Source organism: Thalassophryne amazonica, chromosome 6 (genome assembly GCF_902500255.1).
Source record: "Thalassophryne amazonica chromosome 6, fThaAma1.1, whole genome shotgun sequence".
Lineage (NCBI taxonomy): Eukaryota > Metazoa > Chordata > Actinopteri > Batrachoidiformes > Batrachoididae > Thalassophryne > Thalassophryne amazonica.
In genome coordinates, this window is record NC_047108.1 from 45,598,739 (window position 1) to 45,624,874 (window position 26,136).

Here is a 26,136-nt window from a genome sequence, read left to right on the forward strand (position 1 = left end):
GGGTAGTGTCGTAACCCTTTTTTTTTTTTTTGAGTGGCTCCCTGGGGATGCTCAGGAGGGCAAGGTGGCATGGGGGGCTGCAGGCAACACCATCGCCGGAGATCGTCGTGTGTCGACCACTAACCCACAACATGGGCAGCTAGCACACGGTGGTCAGAAAAGTAGGCTTCCAGTGGATGCGCACCGGGTTCGGTTGTGCCATTTTGTCACTGTGAGTACATGAAAAGTGTCACTTTTATTTTCTTGCAAGCCTTCTCTACAGCGCCAGGAGTTTTCGCGACCAGTGAGCACAGGACCGAGGAAGATGGTTTGATCCGTCCTGTACTGACTGGTGATGCATAATGCGGAGATGCTTCTGCGCATGCTGCAGAATGCCACATCGTTTCTGCATGACTTTTAGCACTCAGAAGTTGGTGAATTATTCACAGCGCTCGAGTGATATTGACTCAGTAATAATAACAATCATTGTGCTGCTGTTGATGGTGGTGATACAGCAGGGTGCGCACCGGAGACCCTGAACCCTCGCACTGTGCATAAGCACGGTGGCAATTTTGCAATCCAGAGTTGCGACCACATAACAGTCGCTTGGATTGTGCATGTATGGAACCAAAGTAAAGGAGCCAGAACCTTGTTTCTGACTGAAAAAAGTTTAGGAAGTATGCTAGCTGATGGAAACAAACTTCTCCCATCATCAGACACATTCAAATTTTTAATCTCACATGTGAGTGATAGTTTTCTTCTCGAGGTTTGATAATCTGAAGCATCTCCTTCCAAACAAAGAACTGTAGGTGACTTTCAAAAGGCCCCAGATTGAGAGCTGAACTCACAACGTTGAGATCTGTTGATCTGGGTTTGAACAAATGTTCTCTCGTTATCATTTTCTCATCAGTGCAGGTTTTTAGAAACCTCTCTGTTTCTTTGATCTCAAGAACTGATGTCACCTTCCTCTTCAGCACCTCATCTTCAGACAGAACTGTTTGTATATCATTTAACCTCTCAGTCATCTTCTGAACATCATCATCCTCTTTCTGTTTGAGGTCAGTTTTGATCTCTTTTTCTCTCTTTCTCAGAAACTGGTGCATCTCCTCAAACTGGGTGCTGATTTGGTTCCTCAGCTGGTTTGACTTCTCTTCACTTTTTGTTATTTCTTCTCTCTGTGAGTCGGCGAGGTTCTCTACAGTAGACATGTCATCAGAAACATGTTGCATTAAGTTCTCCAGCTCCTGCCTCACAGATGCAGATGCTTCTTTGATTGGATTAAACGTGTGTCCTTCATGCTTCTCTCCATCTCGACATATGACACAAGTTAACTTCTGCTCTGTGACGCAGAACAACTTCAGCTTCATTCATCGTGTTCATGGCACAGCCACTCAGAATCCTAAAGAAGAGAAAAAAGCACTTGTCAAAAATATGTAAAAATTCCAGAACTGGACTTGGTCCATATTGGAATTCTGCAACCACACCACACATCTGTAATTGTGAAAAGCCATTGAATCTATCCAGGTCTATTAGAGAACTTAAACCATAACCATTATACTTTACTAAATGTCCCTGACTCAAATAAATGCAGAGAAAGTCGTATCATTTCATTAGAGGAGGTGACGGTCTACTGGTTAAAACGCTGGGCTTGAGACCAGAGGATCCTCGGTTCAAATCCCAGCCTGAGGGCCCTTTGTCAAGGCCCTTAATCCCCTAGTTGCTCCCATAGTGTAGTGAGTACCTTGAATGGCAGCACCCTCACATTGGGGAGAATGTGAGGGTTTATTTATAAAGCGCTTTGAGCGTCTGATGCAGATGGACAAGCGCTATATAAATGTAGTCCATTTACCATTTGCACAGTTTCTGGACAGCTTGAGACATCACCTGTGAGTCTCTTTTGAAACAAGTAGTACAGAGAGCTTTCCAGAAATGTCAGTCTATTTATTTGCATAGTTGTGGCACAAATATAATTTACTTTTTTTTCTGTGATACATAATGCAGTGTGGAGTTAAGGTGCATGAACAAATGGAACACTTCCAGTTTTATCCAGATCAATTCAGTCCAGGTTGTTTGTTCTTTCCCTGACTTCTTCGTCTTTGTCATCTTTCAGCTGGTCCAGATAGGGATCCCCACAGCAGATCGTCTGTCTCCATCTCATCCTGTCCTCTGTCACACCAGCCACTACATGTCCTCCCTCATTACCTTCTCTTAGACCTTACTCTTCCCCCCTGCCTGGTGAGTCCATCCTCACTTGCCCAAACATCCTAATCATACATCGGTCACTTCTATACTAAAACATCCTATGGGTTGGTCCTCTGATATCTAATCCTGTCCATCTTCATTATTCTAGAGCAGGGACAAGCAATCATGTGCCACGAAGGCCGAAGACACTGCAGGTTTTCCTTGCTACCAATCACCTCAGCATGTGATTTCATTGACGATCAGGTGTTTATGTTCAGGGGAGGAGCTCATCAGTAACCCACCTGCTGAGTGATTGGTTGTAAGAAAAACCTGCAATGTCTGGGCCCTTGTTACCCACCCCTGTTCTAGAGGAAACTCAAAGTATCTTGAGTTCTGCCACACCTCCTCTCTTTATGCCAATGCCACTGTGTTGAAGCCACACAGCACAGCTGGTCTATCATTTTTAAAGTTCCCTTTCCACTTGCTAATTCTCCCAGTTCTTATTGTAGATACTGCCCCTTACAAAGAACAAATTAATATACTCCTCAGTTTGAATTCATTGGAAGTCATGCTGAAAACCAGGCCCAGGTCCCCAGAGACACAGTCCACACAGGGACAGACCTCGAACATGGACGACAATTGGTTTTTATAAAAGACAATGTAGGAGGTACAGTGGGCGGGTTTTAGTCTCACAATCCTAATCTTACTGGCTCCCCACAGACAGACAGATGGGTGCTCCCCTTTATCTTAAAGTTACGCATGCGTAATGGAAGTGAAACTTAACTCTTTTGTTGAGACTTTGAACCAGGTTCCAAGCACTTCTAAACAAATAACAAAAGCAAATACTTGATAATTAACCTAAAATAATAAAATAAGGAATTAGCACTGATATTATCACTCTTGCAGATATCCTTCTATCACAAATCATTCCTGCCACTCTTCTCCACCACTTCCATCCTGCCTGCACTCTCTTCTTTACCTCTCTACTCACCTACACTGAAAAAAGAGAACAGATGAACCAACTTAACAAAAAACATTACAGGTGGTAAAACCTGAATGAATTAAATTGTTTGAACTTACGTTTGTAAATTACAGTTAATGTAACTTGCTCATTTAAGTTCATATAAATTAATTAATTCTGGTTTTACCAACTGTAATGCTTTTTTAAGTTAGTTCTTTTTTTCAGTGTACTTTGGACACGCATTCATTCAATTTCAATTAATTTTCATTTATATTGCGCCAAATCACAACAGAGTTGCCTCAAGGCGCTTCACACAGGTAAGGTCTAACCTTACTAACCCCAGAGCAACAGTGGTAAGGAAAAACTCCCTCTGAGGAAGAAACCTCAAGCAGACCAGACTCAAAGGGTGACCCTCTGCTTGGGCCATGCTACACACATAAATTACAGAACAATTCACAGAACAATCCACGGACAAATACAAGAAATGCTATTGGCGCACAGGACAGGAGGGTCGCCAACACAAATACAACTCCCATTTCTGGATAGAGCTGCACCTTAAACAGAGAGAAAAAACAGAATCAGGCATCAGAAAGACAAAAAATATGTATAATTTGCCAGCATTAAACAACAAGAAAAACAGAGAAATACTAAGGTGATTGCCGGCCACTAGCCCTAAACTTCACTAAAAACCCAGAATTTAGGTACAGTTGAGGCCGCAGCCCGCTCCAATTGCTAATAAATCAATTAAAAGAGTAAAAAGTGTAAAACAAAACTGTACCAGTATGCTAGTCATATGAAAGGGAACATAAGTGCGTCTTAAGTCTGGACTTGAAAATCTCCACAGAATCTGATTGTTTTATTGAGGCAGGGAGATCATTCCACAGAACAGGGGCACAATAAGAGAAAGCTTTGTGACCCGCAGACTTCTTATTCACGTTAGGGACACAAAGTAGTCCTGCACCCTGAGAACGTAAAGCCCGGGCCGGTACGTAAGGTTTAATTAGGTCAGCTAGGTAGGGGGGTGCCAAACTCAGCCACATGGGGTGTGCAGCCAGTACATTCTGAGTGCCGGTCCCAAGCCCGGATAAATGAGGAGGGTTGCATCAGGAAGGGCATCTGGCGTAAAACAAGCCAACCCAAAGATGCAGACTCAGAATCGAATTCCCATACCGGACCGGTCGCGGCCCGGGTTAACAACGTCCGCCACCGGTGCTATTGCCCAACAGGGTGCCAGTGGAAATTGGGCTACTGCTGGGTGAAGACGACGAAGAAGGAGGAAAACGTTGCCACGAACAGCTGGAGAAGAAGAAAACTAGAAGGGTGGAAATGAGAGTGGGGACTTTGAATGTTGGTAGTATGACTGGTAAAGGGAGAGAGCTGGCTGATATGATGGAGAAGAGAAAGGTAGACATATTGTGTGTGCAAGAGACCAAGTGGAAGGGAAGCAAAGCAAGAGCAGGAGCATCGGCGGTGGGTACAAGTTGTTGTACCATGGTGAGGACAGGAAGAGAAATGGTGTTGGGGTCATTTTAAAGGAAGAGTATGTTAAACGTGTGTTGGAGGTTAAGCGAGTGTCTGACAGGGTGATGAGTGTGAAGTTGGAAATTGAAGGGGTGATGATGAATATCATCAGTGCATATGCCCCACAGGTAGGTTGTGAGATGAAGGAGAAAGAAGATTTCTGGAGTGTGTTAGATGAGGTGGTGGAGAGTGTGCCCAAGCATGAAAGAGTGGTGATAGGAGCAGACTTCAATGGGCATGTTGCTGAAGGGAACAGAGGTGATGAGGAAGTAATATGGTATCAAGGATAGGAATGGGGAAGGACAGATGGTAGTTGATTTTGCAAAAAGGATGGAAGTGGCTGTGGTGAATACCTACTTTAAGAAAAGGGAGGAGCACAGGGTAACATATAAGAGTGGAGGAAGGTGCACACAGGTGGACTACATTCTTTATAGGAGATGCAAGCTAAAGAAATCATACTGTAAGGTGTAGCAGGAGAGCGTGTCACTAGACAGCATAGGATGGTTGTTTGTAGGATGGGTAAAGAAGAGGAAGAGAGTGAGAGCTAACAAAGGATCAGATGGTGGAAGCTGAAGGAGGAAGACTGTGTGTGTAAATTTAGCGAGCAGGTTGAGAGAAGCACTAGTTGGAGGGGAACAATTTTGGACAACTGGAAAAGTAGCTGGCAGATGTGGTGAGGGAGACAGCTAGGGCGTATTGGGTATGACATCTGGACATTGGAAGGAAGACAAGGAGACTTGGTGGTGAATGAAGAGGTCCAGGAAAGCATAGGAGAAAGAGGTTGGCAAAAAAGTTTTGGGACAGTCGGAGAGATGAGAAAGTAGACAGGAGTACAAGGAGATGCGGCTAGGCGAGAAGAGAAGTGGCAAAAGCAAAAGGAAAAGGGCATATTGCGAGCTGTACAGAAGTTGAATAGTAAGGGAAGGAGAAAAGGCTTGTACCGATTGGCCCAACAAAGGGACAGAGGCTGGAAAGGCTGTGCAGCAGGTTAAGGTGGTAAAACAATGCACATGGTAATGTGCTGACAAGTGAGGAGTGTGTGCTGACAAGTGATGAGTGTGTGCTGAGAAGATGAGGGAATATTTTGAAGAGTTGATGAATAAGAAAATGAGCGAGAGAGAAAAGGCTGGATGATGTGGTGAGAGTAAGATCAGGAAGTAAAAGAGATTAGCAAGGAAGAAGTGAGGGCTGCTATAAAGAGGATGAACGGCAGTTGGGTCCAGATGACATTCCAATGGAGGCATGGAAATGTCTAGGAGAGATGGCAGGTAGAGTTTCTAACCAGATTGTTTAATAAAATCTTGGAAAGGAGAGGATGCCTGAGGAGTGGAGACGAAGTGTTCTGGTTACCTATTTTCAAGAACAAGGGTGATGTGCAGAGCTGGCAGTAACTACAGAGGCATAAAAGCTGAACGCCACAGCATGAAGTTATGGGAAAGAGTAGTAGAAGCTAGGCTTAGAAAACAGGTGAAGATCTTTGAGCAGCAATATGGCTTCATGCCGAGAAAGAGCACTACAGATGCAATGTTTGCTCTGAGAATACTGTTGGAAAAGTACAGAGAAGGACAGAAAGAGTTACATTGTGTGTTTGTGGACTTAGAAAAAGCATATGATAGGGTGCCAAGAGAAGAGTTGTGGCATTGTATGAGGAAGTCTGGAGTGGCAGAGAAGTATGTTAGGGTAGTGCAGGACATGTACAAGAATAGTGTGACAGCAGTGAGATGCGCAGTCGAATGACAGACTCATTCAAGGTGGAGGTGGGATTACACCAAGGATCAGCTCTGAGTCCTTTCCTTGTTTGCAGTGGTGATGGACAGGTTGACAGATGAGATCAGACAGGAGTCCCCATGGACTATGATGTTTGCAAAAGACATTGTGATCTGTAGTGAGAGTAGAGAGCAAGTTGAGTCTAGTCTGGAGAAGTGGAGATATGCTTTGGAGAGAAGGGGAATGAAAGTCAGTAGAAGCAAGACTGAGTACATGTGTGTGAATGAGAGGGAGCCCAGTGGAAATAGTGCAGTTACAAGGAGTAGAAGTGGTGAAAGTAGATGAGTTTAAATATTTGGGGTCAACTGTTCAAAGTAATGGAGAGTGTGGTAGAGAGGTGATGAAGAGAGTGCAGGCAGGGTGGAGTGGGTGGAGAAGGTGGCAGGAGTGATTTGTGACCGAAGAATATCAGCAAGAGTGAAGGGGAAAGTTTACAAAACAGTAGTGAGACCAGCTATGTTGTATGGTTTAGAGACAGTGGCACTAACAAAAAGACAGGAGGCAGAGCTGGAGGTGGCAGAACTGAAGATGTTGAGATTCTCTTTGGGAGTGACAAGAATGGACAAGATTAGGAATGAACATATCAGAGGGACAGCTCAGGTGGGACGGTTTGGAGACAAAGTCAGAGAGGCGAGATTGAGATGGTTTGGACATGTGCAGAGGAGGGACCCAGGGTATATAGGGAGAAGGATGCTGAGGATTGAGCCACCAGGCAGGAGGAGAAGAGGAGACCAAAGAGGAGGTTCATGGATGTGCTGAGAGAGGACATGCAGGTGGTTGGTGTGACAGAGGAAGATACAGAGGGCAGGGTGAGATGGAAACGACTGATCTGCTGTGGCGACCCCTAACGGGAACAGCCGAAGACAAAGAAGAAGAAGAAGGTAGGGGATGGTGCCAGTCCATGAATAATTTTATAGGTTAGTAGCAGAACCTTAAAATCTGATCTCACTGGACAGGAAGCCAGTGAAGAGACGCCAAAATGGGTGTCAAAAGTCGTGTCAAAAGTCTGGCTGCAGCATTTTATACAGCTTACTACAGCTAATGGTTATGGGGACCTGGAGCCTATCCAAGCATCATGGGGCGTGATGATACCCCTTGCACAGGATCACTATAGACAGACAAACACATTCACAACTACAGTCAATTCAATTAATTTTATTTGTATAGCACCAAATCACAACAATGCTTGGCCTCAAAGCGCTTCACACGAATGAGGTCTAACCTTACCAACCCCCCCTGAGCAAGCACACAGGTGACAGTGGTAAGGAAAAATTTGTCCTCTGCATTTAACCCATCCTAATTACAGTTACACATAATCTAACCACTAGGAGCAGTGGGCAGCCACAGTCCGGCGTCCGGTAGCCAACTCCAGATACAGAGATGCTGCCTTCATCAGGTGCAGAAAAAAGCAACAGACCCTAAATAAGCATGCTATATATATATTTTTTTTAATTGCGGGTGGAAACCAATACAGACACGGAGAGAGAACATGCAAACTCCACACAGAAAGATGGGAAGCAATCCCCCAACCTTCTTGCTGTGAGGCATTAGGGTTAACCACTAAGTCACCAGAATTCCAAATTCTTTTCTTTCTTGACATTGTTAACACAGAAACTGGCAATCTGGCTGACACTATTGTACCTCATATTTAGTTCTCGTAATAAGATATAAGAAGGGACGTAGAGGTAAGAAGGTTTTATTCATGCTTTTATCTTGTGCCATCCACAGAAAGAGACTGTGTGTATTTTGGTTGAGGTGGGGTGAGGAAAGCAAAGCGTTACATTTTTTTTAATTCACCGCAGGTGTGTTACTGTTCTGTTTTGGCTGCTGTGAGCTCAGCAGCTGTCAGCAATAACAGTTACATGTACAGAAAAGACATAAAATAATATTGCAGAGGATAACAAATGACTAACTTTCACTGATGCAATAAAGTTTACCAAAGGGTGGGTAATTTAGCTTTGGAGGGCAAAAACAAATTCTGCAAGTTCACACTCACTGGCTTGGAAGCCAGTCATGTTTTTAGTGGAGCACCACAGGGACATAAGGACACTGAGAGCTCAAGCACAAGTAAGCATGAAAAACAAAAGCTATGATGTTTTGGTAAGTTAACCCGCCTGCATGTAAGTTGTGGATAACCTTACTCAGTGTCTGTTTGCCAACCGTCTCCAGTGGGTTAACTCACGATCAGCACAAAGTCCAACTGATGTCTCATGTAAATGATTGAAAAAGCTGATGCAACCCAACTTTGATTATATAAGAGCATGCAAGCAAAAGTTGTGCTTCTCCCCATCTAAAAGGGGAAGTAGGACATTTCACAACCTGCGCTTTGTCTTTATGTGTTTTGCCATTCATCTTTTCAGTTTGGACAAAAACAAATACAATTGAGTCAGTATTGATTTTGAACACGAACACTATCATGTGCTGCATAAATACTTAGGCTGAATCTCAATTCTACCCCTCGTCCCTTACCCTTCCCCCTTCCCCTCTGTTTTGCACGGGCACAAGAGACAGAGGGGTGTCTCAATTCTCTTTTAGAGCGAGGCGGAGGGGTAGGCAGAGGGCTACTAACCCCTCCGTTTGGAGTGAATCTGGATGCACACCACTCCGTTTGGAGGGGGTAGGAGGAGCTTACCGCTGTCTCTGAAAAAACAAACATGGCGCCGAAAGAGTCGCACAAATGAAACGGCTTTCATTACAAATTGCGCTTTTTAGAAAGTTATAACTTGCCAAAAAACTTTACAGGCAGTGTCTATAACAGCAACATGTATGCTGCTGGATGCATGCTGTATATATTGTCGTTCTGAGGAATATCGTACGTTGCTCGTGCTGCTGCATATACACACGAACGATATGATAAGACACTTTTATATCTCACAACGGAGAAAATCATGATAAAGGATAAGCACGTTAATTTGTATGTTCATAAATCTTTGGATAATATCAATCTCTGCTGTTGGATTACAAGGTCTGTAACGTGTGTATTTTGTAAACAAACAGGGAGCCAAACAAACAGGAATATCAATCAATCAATGATTAATCAAACAATATTAATTATTACTATTATAATTAATTATTATTAGTATCATTAACATTAATTAATTACTAATTAATTAATTATTAATACCATTAATTATTATTATTAATTACATTAATTAACATGATTGCGATGCAATCGAAGAAATCTGCAACTTCTATTTCTTTGCATTTACACAGAAAGGCGAGAAAATAAAAAGAGCAAACAGGCTACTGCAACAAGTTGCATTTCGGTTGCCATGTTAACAAACAGTGAAGACGGCAGTTTGACAGTGGGCAGTTTTTTTTTTCTCCTCCTAAGGCGGAGGGGTGTCTCAATTCATGGGCTAGAGGCATACCCCTTTGCCTTACCCCTTGTTTTAAAGGGGTAGGCATAGGGGTAGGGCCAAGGGGAAGGGGAACAAAAGAGAATTGAGATTGGGGGTTAATGTACTCACATTTAAAAATAGCCAATTATACAGCTAGGGGCTTACTCAAGACTTACTGTTGGCCCGTGATGCTGCTCGCCACTGTTACTTTGTCAACACTCACTCACTCACTCAGCTTTAACGTTTATCCGGTGTCGCACCACTGAATGCTCCCCCCTAAAAATCAGTTCCCGTGCCTTCACTGCACGTGTCATTTCAGAGCTGCAGCAGCAATTCACAGATTATGCTTTGTTTCTACTAAAACTGCACACCAGGCATGATCTGTCTCAGCGCCACATATCTGAAGCTTTTGACAACAATCGTTTCCACATAAATTCACCACTATTTCATCATAAAAGATGGGGGACCGATCCGAGCACCACTACAGCCCATCTGAGACTGACTCTCTTAGTCTGACTCTCTACACCCGATCAAGGAATAATGTGATTATTAGTCATCAGATGACAAAGGAAAACCCTCTTAAATCATACTAAAGGTCAGTTTTAAGCAGAAACGAGTTGATAATCGGTGAATCACTGCTGATACTCCAAAATGACACATGCGCAGTGACGGCAGGGGGAAGATTTTTAGCAGTGGCTCCACCACCACTTGAAAAAAAAAGCTCACAGCATCTAATGTGAAAAAATTACTGCACCTGGACTTGATTACTGTCATGATTTTGTGATCACCGGGACCAGGTATAGGTACTGGGGGGTCATGAGCCATTCCCAAGTGGTCGCCCATGCAAGTACTAATCAGGATCTAATCTGCTTAATTTCTGTGATTTGACATGATTCCCTGTGCATAGAGAGCCAAGAGTGTGGTTGTTAAGATAACAGCACAAATACTACTACTACTACTAATATAATAAGTGTGTTCCAGCAGCTTTACTCCTTGAGCTCCGAAAAACGTTCATGTTAATAATTGATTCGGTTAAGAGCAGCGCAAACTACCTCTCTGTAATTTCCATGTTCTCTTTTCTTTTCTCATCTTCTTTAGCCTTTTGCAGCAAGGCTTTTCAAAACATAACTGGGTAGAAGACATTTCTGTTCCAGTGAAACTGCCGTGTGACACAGAGGACAAAAGTCCTGTGTCTTCAGTGACTCTGTAATACATTCCCTGCAGAAAGAATGTCCACAGAGAAGAATCACCGGATCAGTAAAGATCGTCTGACAAACTGAACAAGTCAAATCTTCTGAGTAACAAACAGATGCCATGCTGTCTGCTTGCACTTCTTTTCTTGACTGAACAAATTTCTAACTTTTGCTTTCCTGGAAAAAGCCACGCCTCGTCTGTTGCAGACTGACAGCCGGGTACAGCCAGAGTAACTTTCAGTTTGAAAAGCAAATGTGTTTGCCAAGTGAGTGGGTGTGGTTTACCAGGCTACCAGACTGACTGTATTTCTTAATATTCTTCCTTTTCATGTGTTAGATAATATTTGTGCTAATTCCTTATTTTATGTTAATGATCAAGTATTAGCCTTTGTTATTTGATTGGAAGTCTCTGAGATCTGGTTTAGAGATTAAACATGAGTTAAGTTTCACTTTCATAACGCATGTGCAAGTTTCAGATACAGGGAGGGCTCCCCCTATCTGTGAGAGCCAGTAACATATAGACTAAACCTCACCCACTGTAACACTCACATTGTATTGTGCAAGTTATGTGCAGGGTCTTTTCAAAAGATGGATGCCGTCTGTAAAGACCCAGCCCTGGTTTTCAACGTGACCTTCAATAAATTCAAAATGAGAAAATATAATGTAGTTCTTTGTAAGGGATAGTAAATTGCATAAAGAATCAAGGGAGAAATTACTCATGGCAGGATAATTATCTCAGCAAACAGCAGCCAGTTGTTTCACAGTTAAGAACTGTAGTTTAGGAAATTGTGAAATGGTAAATGGACTGCATTTATATAGCGCTTTTCCATCTGCATTAGACGCTCAAAGTGCTTTACAATAATGCCTCACATTCACCCCGATGTGAGGGTGCTGTCATACAAGGTACTCACTACACACCGGCAGCAACTAGGGGATTAAGGACTTTGAACAAGGGCCCTTAGTGATTTTCCGGTCAGGCTGGGATTTGAACCGAGGATCGTCTGGTCTTAACCACTATACCATCACCTCCCCTGTGATGGTCTAGTGCAGTTGTAATAGATGGTGGAACGGTACAAAATTTGGCATTGACAGACAAACCTTGACTGACGAGTAATCATTGGCACTGTAAAAAGATGAAATGGTACTGAAAAACAGTATTGGGAAGAAAACAGTTGCACTCAAAAATATAATAGTTCATTCATTCATGAATGATGAAAATGAGAGACAGAAAAGGCTGGATGATGTAGAGAGAGTAAATCAGGAAGTATAAGGGAGGATGATGTGAGGGCAGCTAGGAAAAGTATGAAGAGTGGAAAGGTGTCCAGATGACATTCTGGTGCAGGCATGGAATGTCTTGTAGAGATGGCACTGGAGTTTCTAATCAGATGCTTAATAAAATCTTGGAACGTGAGAGGATTGCCTGAGGACTGAGATGAAGTGTGCTGGTTCCTAGCTTTAAGAACAAAGGTGAGATGGTTTGGACATGTGCAGAGGATGGACTCAGGGTATAGAGGGGAGAAGGATGCTGAGGATGGAGCCACCAGGCAGGAGGAGAAGTGGGAGGCCAAAGAGGAGGTTTATGGATGTGGTGAGGAGACCTGGACAATTAAAAAGTTTCCAATTCACCTAACCTGCATGTCTTTAAATGTGTGAGGAACCGGAACACCCGGATGACACTCACGCAAAGATGAGTAGAACATGCAAACTCCACACAAAGGCCACAGGTGGGAATCAAACCCATGACTTACTATGAAGATGATCAGGGGCCATCCTCATCAGATATCTGAACCACCTTAACTGTTTCCTTTCATTGTCAAGGAGCACTGATTCTGCTCCAACTCCCTCCAAGATATTCTAGCTTCTTTCCCTGAATGTAAGCCCAGATACACTATGAAGGAACCTTGTTTCCACTTGCTTCGATCCGCAACTTTATTCTCTGTGTCACTACCTAAACCTCATCACCATGGATGAGGAAAGGAGCACAAATTGTTTGGTAAATCAAGTGCCTCGCCTTCTGGCTCAACTATTTTGTCACCACCAAAGTCCAGTACAATGTGCAGAACTTCAAATGCAGCACCATTCCGTTTATCATCTCACACTCCATTTTACCTCACATATGCTTGAACTCCTCCACTTGGGGCAATATCTCTACCCTAACCCAGAGGGGACAATCCACCTTTTTCCAAAAGAGGACCATGGCCTCAAATTTTGAGGTGCCAGTGCTCATCCCAGTCACTTCACTCTCAGCCTCAAACCTGGCCAGTGCACATTGGAGGTCACTGTGCATGAAGCCAACAGAACTATTTCATAACAGCAAGATGCATTTCATAGTTCAGCAAACTGGGCACCCTCCAATCCCTGACTGTGGTGGCACTAAGCTAGCCTCTGCCTTTACCAACCTACTGTAAGGTTTATCCAGCCTGTAACCTAAAGTCTCAACCTATATGCAAAGTTTAATATGGGAGTGACCTGCTTTTTCCTGAATGAGTGGGTCTAACAGATCTGTTGGTGAGGAATTGTGTGTGTACATCAGGGGTGCCCAGGTTCGGTCCTCGAGATCTACCTTCCTGACACTCTTAGTTGTCTCCCTGCTTCAACACACCTGAATCCAATGAAAGGCTCATTAAAAGCCTGCTATCGAGTCTTTCATTGGTGTACATGTTCCACTTGTTACCATGACCAACTCCCCATCCAGACAGTTACTTCAATCTCGCAGCCAGCTCACGCTTGACACATACAGTTCAGGTTTTCTAAATTATTAATTTGTCATTAACTTCTGGATCTGTTCAAAACTGTTTCAAATCTGCAGTGTCAAATCATTACTTAAGAAATCTAATCTTGACCCTAGAGCATTGAAAAACTATAGGCTGATATCAAATCTATAATTTTTCTCTAAAATTTTGGAAAAAGTGATTTCACAGCAGCTCGTGGACCACCTTACTGAGAATAATATTTTTGAGTCACTGCAGTCTACTTTTAGAAAATATCATTCCACAGAGATAGCGCTCACTAAAATCGTGAATGACCTTCTGCTTGCAATGAATTCAGACACCACTGCAGTTCTGGTGCTGTTAGATCTTAGTACTGCGTTTGTTACAGTGGGTCATCATATTCTACTCAATAGGCTGGAAAATCATTTTGGGATTGCTGGGAGTGCCCTTGCATGGTTGACGTCATACCTGACCAGTCATTCTCACTGTGTTTTGTATAGTAACACTACTTCTAACCTCAGTGACATGACATTTGGCGGTTCCACAGAGGTCCGTCTTAGGCCCCCTGCTTTGCTCCCTTCTCTCACCTTACTGCTGGTAATCTTATCCACATAAAATCCGTTGAAGATTGCTTTCCATCAGTGAAAAGTTGGATGTCTAGAAACTTCCTACTTTTAAACTCTGATTAGACTGAAATGATGGCTCTTGGTCCAGTGAGACATTGGCATCAATTTGACCAGCTAATGCTTAGCCGAGGCTCGTGTGTCATATATCACACTGACAAAGTGAATTCATTTTATTAGGAAACAGAGTGAGTTGCAGCCTCAACTTTATCTAAATTCTGGGTCTTTTAGTGAAGCTTAGGGCTAGTGGCCGGCGATCACCTTAGTATTTCTTCTGTTTTTCTTGTTGCTTAATGCTGACAAATTATGCTGTATTTGTTGTCTTCCTGATGCCTGATTCAGTTTTTTTCATCACAGACGTATTGGCCCTGATGCCGAGTTGGTTGGTGGCATTTTCCCTTCTCGCTTCTGCGTTCTGACAAACACAGCTGTCTCCACCTGCACCTATTCTCAGCTAGTTCTTCCAGCCTTCTTGGCTCAATGTCAGAGTCCTTCAAGTTAGTCTTCAGCTGGTCTTTGTACAGCTTGTGCTGAGCTCCTACAGAACGCTTGCCTTTGGAGAGTTCTCCGTACAATACCTGTCTCGGTAGACGATTAGGCGGCATGTATATTGTACGTCCAACCGAATTGAGCTGCCTCTGTAAGAGTAAAGTTTGAAGTGGTTCATTGTTAGCCCGCTGTCAAATCTCTGTGTGCGGTGCCTTGTGCCACTAGTTCAGCCCAAGTATCCGTTGAAGGCAACGGGTATGGAAGTGTCCGGGGTGCAAATGCGGCATCTGTATGGGGTCCATGTTTCACTGCTGTACAGCAAGATTGACAAGCAGACAGCCCTGTAGACAGCAACCTTGGTCTTGAGAGACAGGTTTCTGTTGTGGACTCTGTTGTGGAAAACAGAACACCCCAGTGTCATAGGCCTTTTCCAACTCCATAAAACACATGTGGACTGCTGGGCATACTCCCAAGCCCCCTCTAATATCTTTGCAAAACAAGAGGTTGTGTACTGCTCCTCGTGAATCAGAGATTCAACTATTGGTCAACGTCTTCTCTCGAGCACCCTAGCAGACCTTCCCAAGGAGGGTGACATGTGTGATACCTCTACAATTAGAACACAATCTCCAGTAGGGACGGGTGCAGAAAAAAAAAAAAAACAGGTTAAATGGCACTGGGGCTCAATGATTAAAGACTGGAGTCCTGATAAGTTCTGGCCTGTAACGGTACTTGCTTTCAGTATGGACAAATTAAGGAAATAAATTGAGCATACTCTCTCTCTCTCTCTCTCTCTCTCTCTGTCTCTGTCTTTCTGTCTCTCAATGCGAGTGTGTGTGGTGTGTGTGTGTGTGTGTGTGTGTGTGTGTGTGTGTGTGTGTGTGTGTGTGTGTGTGTGTGTGTGTGTGTGTGTGTGTGTGTGTGTGGGCACACATGCATGACTGAGCAAACCTGAGGTGCACATCTCTCTCTCCCTATCTGAGTGAGTTCAGAGGGTGGATGTGAGCTAAAAGCGTTTTTGTGTGATTTGGCCTCTGTGGAATATGTAGCAGTCTAGTTGTTTGGTGTATTTCTTTGTTTACTGTGTTTACCTGGTGTTTCACTGTGTTTTTGGTGTCAACTGTCAGCATTTGCTGGCTAGCAAGGGGACTATTGGTGAGTTTGAGTTTGCGCGGCTGTCTCGCAGACACAAGATTCAGGTGAGCGGAAATTAGGTTTGTTTGGTGGAGGATTGTTGTTTGCCTGTAATGAGTTGGTGGGCTATAGCCAGTGGTGGGCACAGCTAACCAAAAAGTTATCTTTGATAACCGCTAATTAGCTAACTGAAAAGTTAACTTTGAAAATGCTAAATGATAAACCACTAAAAAATTAGCTGAAGCTACAGCTAATCGATAACTTTCAGTATTGTCTCTGTTGGGACTGTTTGGGGGTCTCCCGTGACCTTGCCTTGCCCCTGTCACCTTAGTCTGGTGTGTCAGTTTGAAAGAAGGATTTGACCACCAAAACTGAACACAATTACACTAGCAGATAGACCTCCACACCGCAATTTATTAAACAGAATTTAAATGTAACAGAATGACTAGGGTAAGTTTACCATACACAAAGCTTTGTGGGTCCGTTCAGCAGTCTGTCCCTGACGTAAGCCTTAGCAGCTCAACAGCGAGAGAATTTCAACCGATGAGACTAAACTATCTTTCCCAGGACCCCATTTTTATAATAAGAATCTGCTCCACCTAGTCTGGACAAAATCACTCTATTCTTGGCATTGTCCTCCTTAGATTGGTTTTCATCCATCTGCTTCAGGGCACGGTCCTGCCCACTGCGCTGTGCTGCCTTCTTACTTCCGCTTTTCCCTGAAATGACACCTGTGCCTAGGCTGATAAGGAGTTGTTTGAGCAAACAACTGCTAACTTGAAGGACGTCTTGAAGCAAGTCTTATCACGCGGTTATACCACAGAAATGTTGCACATCATTCTGACAAACAAATGTAATCATACCCGCGTAACAAGTTTAATCTCCTTATGTTGCTGACAGAGGTACAGTACTGACTGACATCCTGTTCCATATGTTGTTTGCACAATATGCCTGTTTCTCAACACATCTTACTGGACCTCAGCAAAAGGTTACATCAAGTTTGCACTGCCATGCAAATGATTATATGAGCAAAATATCTTAAAAGAGCATATCAAAAAGTACTAGTTTTAGCAGAAGCAAATATAATCATAAACATAACATGCCTTCAATTTGGCGTACACAATACGCAGTTCAAAAGTATACAGACATACAGTTCAGTATTTGAACATATAGATATCGCGTAATTAACCTTATGTCAATTACTATATGCATATAAGTAATATATCATTCACATGATAAAATGAGATAAATGGGAAAAAGCACAATGAGTAATGCATAATTAAGCACATCTAGGATATATATTCCTTCAGTCTCCCATACACTTGGCAATGACAGGCCGGTTTTGAGTTTAAACACATCAATGCTTCTGAACATAATCAAAGACGATCATAAACCCAACACAGTCAATGAGCCAGTGCTTCAGTTTTCGTGCTCACTGCTCATTGCTGTAAGGAAGCATCATTTCCATCCACAGGAATGCAGCAGTTCAGCCGTGAAGCCGAAGTCCTCAAAAGGAAAGCAGGTTTGACTTATGGTTTTGATTTATGAACCAACTTAATCCAGATAGTTTAACTACATTAATGTCAAGTCATTTGTATAAAGTGAAAATATAAAACACATCTTTTAATTTTAAAATAATGCACTAATTCTGAACTTTTGAACATTAACACACACTATGGGTAAACTGAGCCTCAACTTCAATTCAGTTTATTCACTTTATATCGTGCTAAATCACAACAGTGTCACCTCACACAAAACAATTCAGAAAATAAAATGAATTAAAAGATTTAAAAACCAGAGTAACATAATATGCCAGTATGTAATATGCCATCCAGTAGATGGGTCAAAATGCATAGAACACTGCCCTCTACTGGATGGCAGTGTGACTGACACCCTGTTATATCATACGTTTGTTGCTGCCTGAATTACAACTTAAACAGAATTTTCTGTTTTGCAAATGCCTTTTTTTAACAAATGAAAAATGACATATTTTACAAATACACATTTATTTGGAAAGACCAACACACAAGTTATGTGTTGTTGTTTTTTATTTTTATTTTTATTTATTTATTTTTTTTTTACATATAACGAATCAACAAATCAGTGATCGAAGGCTCAGTTTACCCATAATGCATTTTGGCATCTGTGTATGTTAATGTTCAAACGTTAATATAAAAATAAAGCCAGCAACACTCAAGTGTCCTTAATAAATGTTTTAATAACTCACGGCAAGGCAACAGGATCAGGAGCACAGATGCGTTTCGACTAGGTCTTCCTCACTGATTAAGATCACGTTGATGTTAATGCTTAGGTGGGATGAGTTCATCAGTGAATCACCTGCTGAAGTCAGTGGCTGCAAAGAAACCTGCACCCTCTTGCCCTTTCTGGAATAGTTTTGGACACCACTGGCTTAAACCTTTCAGCTTCTCCGCCTTTTTAAGCATTTTTCTTTATTTGCCTCTCACATGCCTGGAAGCTCCTCACCATCTAACCATGTCATTGAGGTCCTTCAGACTGTTTTTGAGCAAATGCTTCAGGAGAGCCTTAGCACCTTTCAACTTTTATGGGGGCTCCGTCGCCTTTTTAAACATTGTTCTTTCTTTGCCTTTCAGCTTCTGTGTGTGTGTGGGGGGGGGGGGGGGGGAGTCACGGATGCATTTATATAGCACTTTTCCATCTGCATCAGATGCTCAAAGCACTTTACAAATAATGCCATGTGAGAGTGCTGCCATAGAAGGTACTCACTACACACCGGGAGCAACTAGGGGACCTTGCCCAAGGGCCCTTAGTGATTTTCTGATCAGGCTGGGATTTGAACTGAGGATCCTCCGGTCTCAGCCCAGTGTTTTAACCACGAGACCATCAACCATCCCAGCAACCCCCCCCCCCCCCATTACAGCCCTCTTAACACCCTGCCACTTTAAACTTTTTTTTTATGTAGATGTAAATTAATATTCAAACTTTTCTGCTAGTTGACCATAGGGCTGTACAATATGGCCAAATTATTACATCTCAATATTGTTATATCAATATGATATATGATATCAATCAATCAATCAACTTTTTTCTTATATAGCGCCAAATCACAACAAACAGTTGCCCCAAGGCGCTCAATATAATTTGAGTATAATTATATAATTATATAATAAGGCGCTGAGTATAATTTCACACAAAGTGCAGCAACAGTGAAAATTAAACATTCTTAAGGGCACATAGTAGAAATAAGTACAAATCTGGGCGAATCATGGCAGAACAGGTCGTATGAGTGAACCATGAAAACATTGAGCCGACTGACAGGCGTGAACGATGCTGCTGTGACGGTTTCATGCACGCGGGAACACAGTACGAGCAGCTGCGGGATGTGTATCCATATCGCGCAGCTGCTGTGAAAATAAAAAATACATGCTGCAATGGATTTGTGCACGCAGAAACACACTGCGAGCAGCTGCGGGAAAAGGTACGGGAAAATGCCTGATATCAAGAAGGACATGGACATATTAAAAAAAAATAAAACCACACACCATATAAAAACACCATATTTTATTGAATCCCTCTTATCAACCGGGCAATACAAGTATGGTCCATCTGTTCCTCTGTAGATGACCCATGGTCACAGATGTACAGTCATGAAATGACATGAATGATGAACCAGTGCGCTCTTATGTCCACATCTGCTGAACCCGTAGTGTCCAGCCGGCCCTGTGTGTGTGTCTGGCTTGACACGCGTGTCTTGTGGACAGTGCACCACAGGACAGACACTGCGTCATGTGGAACAGAGCTCACAAGGGTCTTATGACCTGACAGTCCATTTCACCTGGGGCAGCCTGTCAATGTGCACACCGTGCACGCGCTCACTGCAGCCCCACGCAACAGCGATATATATTTTTTATGTATGTCCAAGTGAGGACAGCAAGCAGACACACACGTGTCACAGTGGACAGTTGTTAATTCATGTCCTTCCAAACACGGTACGTGTTCTCCAGCTGGGACATCCATAACCACAGTTCTCCACAGCCGCTTCTGTCAGCGGCCACAGCCCCTGTCAGTTCAGCGCACACACACCAACGTGTCACTATTTTTGTGTTATGTGAGCTGTCAGTGAGCCTATGGTCAGGAGCTGACAGGTGCCTGCCCGTACTGTGTGTGCTCAGACCTTACTGTCTGGCCCCCATGTCATCATGTCTGTGCAGCACATACATCAGCATTTTATGTAAGTGTGCCCCCCCCCGGCACACCACATGTGTTGGGGGAGGGTGGGCGTGACACACACGCTCACATGTGATAGACATGCAGACCACATGTGTGTTGTTGTTTGCAAAGCCACACTCGTGGGGGCACTTAGAAAAATATCCTATCCAACTCGAAAGTGATCGTCTGCTGACTGCTTTCATTCTAATAGCGTGAATGCCAAGTGAGTGGTGTTAGATATGTGTGTGTGTTACCTGGAATTTGGCCGACACATGCCGCGAGAGGGATTGAATGGGCTCTCACAGGGCACACTGTGACTTTCAGCTGCCGGTGTGCACAAATAGTTGTAGCAACAGGTGTTTGAGGCATTGGAGGCAGCTACGATTTTACACGTATTGTATACTATTCCTGCTTCATGCGCACTTCATGCGCAATTTGACCACATTTATACTATGTGTGAAGGGGTCGTAAACAAAACAGTAATAATACCACACTCATTTTGCACTTATCATAAGGTTAGGATACTGTGCCTTCCAAAAGTATTGGAACATTTGGTATTTCACACATTTTAATTTGTTTATGCCATTTCAAATACAAGAAATACAAAAAAATATATAAAGTTATAAAGTATAAAATTATCTTCCTCAAACTCAAACTGAAAGCAAATTTCTAAAACTTGACGATACCTGCAAATAATAATAAGTTTTATTCCCAATTTTCTTCAGACAAGTCGAGATGGAAACATGAGCATTTCCAAGTCACTGAATACGTCTCGGACTTTATTTACAGTAGTGTTCAGAATAATAGTAGTGCTGTGTGACTAAAAAGATTAATCCAGGTTTTGAGTATATTTCTTATTGTTACATGGGAAACAAGGTACCAGTAGATTCAGTAGATCCATCAAGACCAAGCATTCATGATTTGCACACTCTTAAGGCTATGAAATTGGGCTATTAGTAAAAAAAAAGTGGAAAAGGGGGTGTTCACAATAATAGTAGCATCTGCTGTTGATGCTAAAAACTCAAAACTATTATGTTCAAACTGCTTTTTTAGCAATCCTGTGAATCACTAAACTAGTATTTAGTTGTATAACCACAGTTTTTCATGATTTCTTCACATCTGTGAGGCATTCATTTTGTTGGTTTGGAACCAAGATTTTGCTCATTTACTAGTGTGCTTGGGGTCATTCTGTTGTTGAAACACCCATTTCAAGGGCATGTCCTCTTCAGCATGAGGCAACATGACCTCTTCAAGTATTTTGACATATCCAAACTGATCCATGACATCTGGTATGCGATATATAGGCCCAACACCATAGTAGGAGAAACATGCCCATATCATGATGCTTGCACCACCATGCTTCACTGTCTTCACTGTGAACTGTGGCTTGAATTCAGAGTTTGGGGGTCATCTCACAAATTGTCTGCAGCCCTTGGACCAAAAAAGAACAGTTTTACTCTCATCAGTCCACAAAATATTCCTCCATTTCTCTTTAGGCCAGTTGATGTGTTCTTTGGCAAATTGTAACCTCTTCTGCACATGTCTTTTATTTAACAGAGGGAATTTGCGGGGGATTCTTGCAAATAAATTAGCTTCACACAGGCATCTTCTAACTGTCACAGCACTTACAGGTAACTCCAGACTGTCTTTGATCATCCTGGAGCTGATCAGTGGGTGAGCCTTTGCCATTCTGGTGGCAAAGGCTTAAATAGGGGACACCTGATTCACACCTGTTTATTCCACAAAATTGATGAACTCACTGACTGAATGCCACACTACTATTATTGTGAACACCCCCTTTTCTACTTTTTTTTTACTAATAGCTCAATTTCATAGCCGTAAGAGTGTGCATATCATGAATGCTTGGTCTTGTTGGATTTGTCAGAATCTACCGAAACTACTGGTATCTTGTTTCCCATGTAACAATAAGAAATATACTCAAAACCTGGATTAACCTTTTTAGTCACGTAGCACTACTATTATTCTGAACACTACTGTAAGCAGGGACGTCCCTGAAAAAGACATTGTTTGGATGGCAGCATGTGTTGCTCCAAAACCTGGATGTACCTTTCAGCATTGATGGTGCCATCACAGATGTGTAAGTTGCCCATGCCATGGGCACTAACACACCCCCATACCATCACAGATGCTGGCTTTTGAACTGTGCACTAGTAACAATCTGGATGGTCTGTTTCCTCTTTGGTCCAGAGGACACAACGTCCATGATTTCCAAAAACAATTTGAAATGTGGGCTCAGCAGACCACAGCACACCTTTCCACTTTGGGTCTGTCCATTTCAAATGAACTCGGGCCCAGAGAAGGCAGCGGCGTTTCTGGATGTTGTTGATGTATGGCTTTTGCTTTTCATGGTAGAGTTTTAACTTCAACTCAATCAATCAACTTTTTTCTTATATAGCGCCAAATCACAACAAACAGTTGCCCCAAGGCGCTCCATATTGTAAGGCAAGGCCATACAATGATTATAAAAAACCCCAACGGTCAAAACAACCCCCTATGAGCAAGCACTTGGCAACAGTGGGAAGGAAAAACTCCCTTTTAACAGGAAGAAACCTCCAGCAGAACCAGGCTCAGGGAGGGGCAATCTTCTGCTGAGACTGGTTGGGGCTGAGGGAAAAAAACAGGAAAAAGACATGCCGTGAAGGGGGGCAGAGATCGATCACTAATGATTAAATGCAGAGTGATGCATACGGAGCAAAAAGAGAAAGAAACAGTGCATCATGGGAACCCCCCCACAATCTACGTCTAAAGCAGCATAACCAAGGGATGGTCCAGGGTCACCCGATCCAGCCCTAACTATAAGCCTTAGCGAAAAGGAAAGTTTTAAGCCTAATCTTAAAAGTAGAGAGGGTATCTGTCTCCCTGATCTGAATTGGGAGCTGGTTCCACAGGAGAGGAGCCTGAAAGCTGAAGGCTCTGCCTCCCATTCTACTCTTACAAACCCTAGGAACTACAAGTAAGCCCGCAGTCTGAGAGCGAAGCGCTCTAATGGGGTAATATGGTACTATGAGGTCCCTAAGATAAGATGGGACCTGATTATTCAAAACCTTATAAGTAAGAAGAAGAATTTTAAATTCTATTCTAGAATTAACAGGAAGCCAATGAAGCGAGGCCAACACGGGTGAGATATGCTCTCTCCTGCTAGTCCCCGTCAGTACTCTAGCTGCAGCATTCTGAATCAACTGAAGGCTTTTTAGGGAACTTTTAGGACAACCTGATAATAATGAATTACAATAGTCCAGCCTAGAGGAAATAAATGCATGAATTAGTTTTTTCAGCATCACTCTGAGACAAGACCTTTCTGATTTTAGAGATATTGCGTAAATGCAAAAAGGCAGTCCTACATATTTGTTTAATATGCGCTTTGAATGACATATCCTGATCAAAAATGACTCCAAGATTTCTCACAGTATTACTAGAGATCAGGGAAATGCCATCCAGAGTAACGATCTGGTTAGACACCATGCTTCTAAGATTTGTGGGGCCAAGTACAATAACTTCAGTTTTATCTGAGTTTAAAAGCAGGAAATTAGAGGTCATCCATGTCTTTATGTCTGTAAGACAATCCTGCAGTTTAGCTAATTGGTGTGTATCCTCTGGCTTCATGGATAGATAAAGCTGGGTATCATCTGCGTAACAATGAAAATTTAAGCAATACCGTCTAATAATACTGCCTAAGGGAAGCATGTATAAAGTTAATAAAATTGGTCCTAGCACAGAACCTTGTGGAACTCCATAATTAACTTTAGTCTGTGAAGAAGATTCCCCATTTACATGAACAAACTGTAATCTATTAGACAAATATGATTCAAACCACCGCAGCGCAGTGCCTTTAATACCTATGACATGCTCTAATCTCTGTAATAAAATTTTATGGTCAACAGTATCAAAAGCAGCACTGAGGTCCAACAGAACAAGCACAGAGATAAGTCCACTGTCCGAAGCCATAAGAAGATCATTTGTAACCTTCACTAATGCTGTTTCTGTACTATGATGAATTCTAAAACCTGACTGAAACTCTTCAAATAGACCATTCCTCTGCAGGTGATCAGTTAGCTGTTTTACAACTACCCTCTCAAGAATCTTTGAGAGAAAAGGAAGGTTGGAAATTGGCCTATAATTAGCTAAGATAGCTGGGTCAAGTGATGGCTTTTTAAGTAATGGTTTAATTACTGCCACCTTAAAGGCCTGTGGTACATAACCAACTAACAAAGATAGATTGGTCATATTTAAGATTGAAGCATTAAATAATGGTAGGACTTCCTTGAGCAGCCTGGCAGGAATGGGGTCCAATAAACATGCCGATGGTTTGGATGAAGCAACCAATGAAAATAACTCAGACAGAACAACCGGAGAGAAAGAGTCTAACCAAATACCGGCATCACTGAAAGCAGCCAAAGATAACGATACATCTTTGGGATGGTTATGAGTAATTTTTTCTCTAATAGTCAAAATTTTGTTAGCAAAGAAAGTCATGAAGTCATTACTAGTTAAAGTTAATGGAATACTCAGCTCAATAGAGCTCTGACTCTTTGTCAGCTTAGCTACAGTGCTGAAAAGAAACCTGAGGTTATTCTTATTTTCTTCAATTAGTGATGAGTAGAAAGATGTCCTAGCTTTACGGAGGGCTTTTTTATAGAGCAACAAACTCTTTTTCCAGGCTAAGTGAAGATCTTCTAAATTAGTGAGACGCCATTTCCTCTCCAACTTACGGGTTATCTGCTTTAAGCTACGAGTTTGTGAGTTATACCACTTGCACTTGTAGACGTAACGACGAACTGTGTTCACTGACAATGGTTTTCTGAAGTGTTCCTGAGCCTACGCGGTAAGATTCTTTACACAACGATCTTGGTGTTTAATGCCATGCCACCTGAGGGATCAAAGGTCATGGGCATTCAATGTTGGTTTTCGGCCTTGCCGCTTACGTGTAGAAAGTTCTCCAGATTCTCTGAATCTTCTGATTATATTGTGGACTGTAGATGATGAAATCCCTAAATTCCTTGCAATTGAATGTCGAGAAACATTGTTCTTAAAATGTTGGACTATTTTTCACGCAGTTGTTCACAAAGTGGTAATCATTACCCCATCTTTGCTTGTGAATGGCTGAGCCTTTTGAGGATGCTCCTTTTATACCAAATCATGACACTCACAATTAGTGTCCTCAGTTCCCAAACCCTTATTGAGTGTTGTTAGAAGGAAAGGTGATGTACATAGTGGTAAACATACCACTGTCCAAGCTTTTTTGAAATGTATTGCAGGCATCCTTTTCAAAATGAGCAAATATTTGCACAAAAACAATAACCTTTATCAGTTTGAACATTAAATATCTTGTCTTTGTGGTGTATTCAATTGAATATAGGTTGAAGAGGATTTGCAAATCATTGTATTCCATTTTTATTTACATTTCACACAATGTCCCAACTTCATTGGAATTGGGGTTGTATTTACAATTTTATGCACTTGCACTCATGATGATTACTTGCCCCTGCTGGAAAGGCGTGTTACAGCATATATTGATGCAGTGCATATATCGTCAATATATGCACTTTTCAATGGCACATAATGTAGCCGGCACATATCGTCCCAAGCAACAATATATACTGACAATCAAGGCACATATTGTTGCTGGTCATCAGAGCAAGAAGTAAAATGAATTGTTTTTTTTCTCTCTCTCTCTCTGTGTCACACACACATACGCACACACTCATTCTCATTACGTCCGCCAAGCATGCAATAAAATCAGCATTTATTTAATATGCTGCTTAAATTCAGCGGGTAGTGTCGTAACCCTTTTTTTTTTTTTTTGAGTGGCTCCCTGGGGATGCTCAGGAGGGCAAGGTGGCACGGGGGGCTGCAGGCAACACCATCGCCGGAGATCGTCGTGTGTCGACCACTAACCCACAACATGGGCAGCTAGCACACGGTGGTCAGAAAAGTAGGCTTCCAGTGGATGCGCACCGGGTTCGGTTGTGCCATTTTGTCACTGTGAGTACATGAAAAGTGTCACTTTTATTTTCTTGCAAGCCTTCTCTA

At 42.5% G+C, this 26,136-nt stretch overlaps 1 protein-coding gene across 2 annotated transcripts in view; it reads right to left on the minus strand.

Annotated features, from left to right (window-relative positions):
* Positions 1–671: 671 nt before the first annotated feature.
* LOC117512138 (nuclear factor 7, ovary-like) overlaps positions 672–26,136 on the minus strand; it is a 49,885-nt gene continuing 24,420 nt past the window's right edge. The window contains exons 1-2 of one of the 2 annotated variants that reach the window (XM_034172117.1): positions 10,803–11,088; positions 672–1,378 (exon numbers count right to left, since the gene is read on the minus strand). In XM_034172117.1, coding sequence (XP_034028008.1) covers positions 702–1,346 — 645 coding nt within the window. In that variant the 5' untranslated portion in view covers positions 1,347–1,378; positions 10,803–11,088 and the 3' untranslated portion in view covers positions 672–701. Of the gene's footprint in view, positions 1,379–10,802; positions 11,089–26,136 lie in introns of those variants that run through there. The other variant, XM_034172118.1, reaches the window with a different exon arrangement.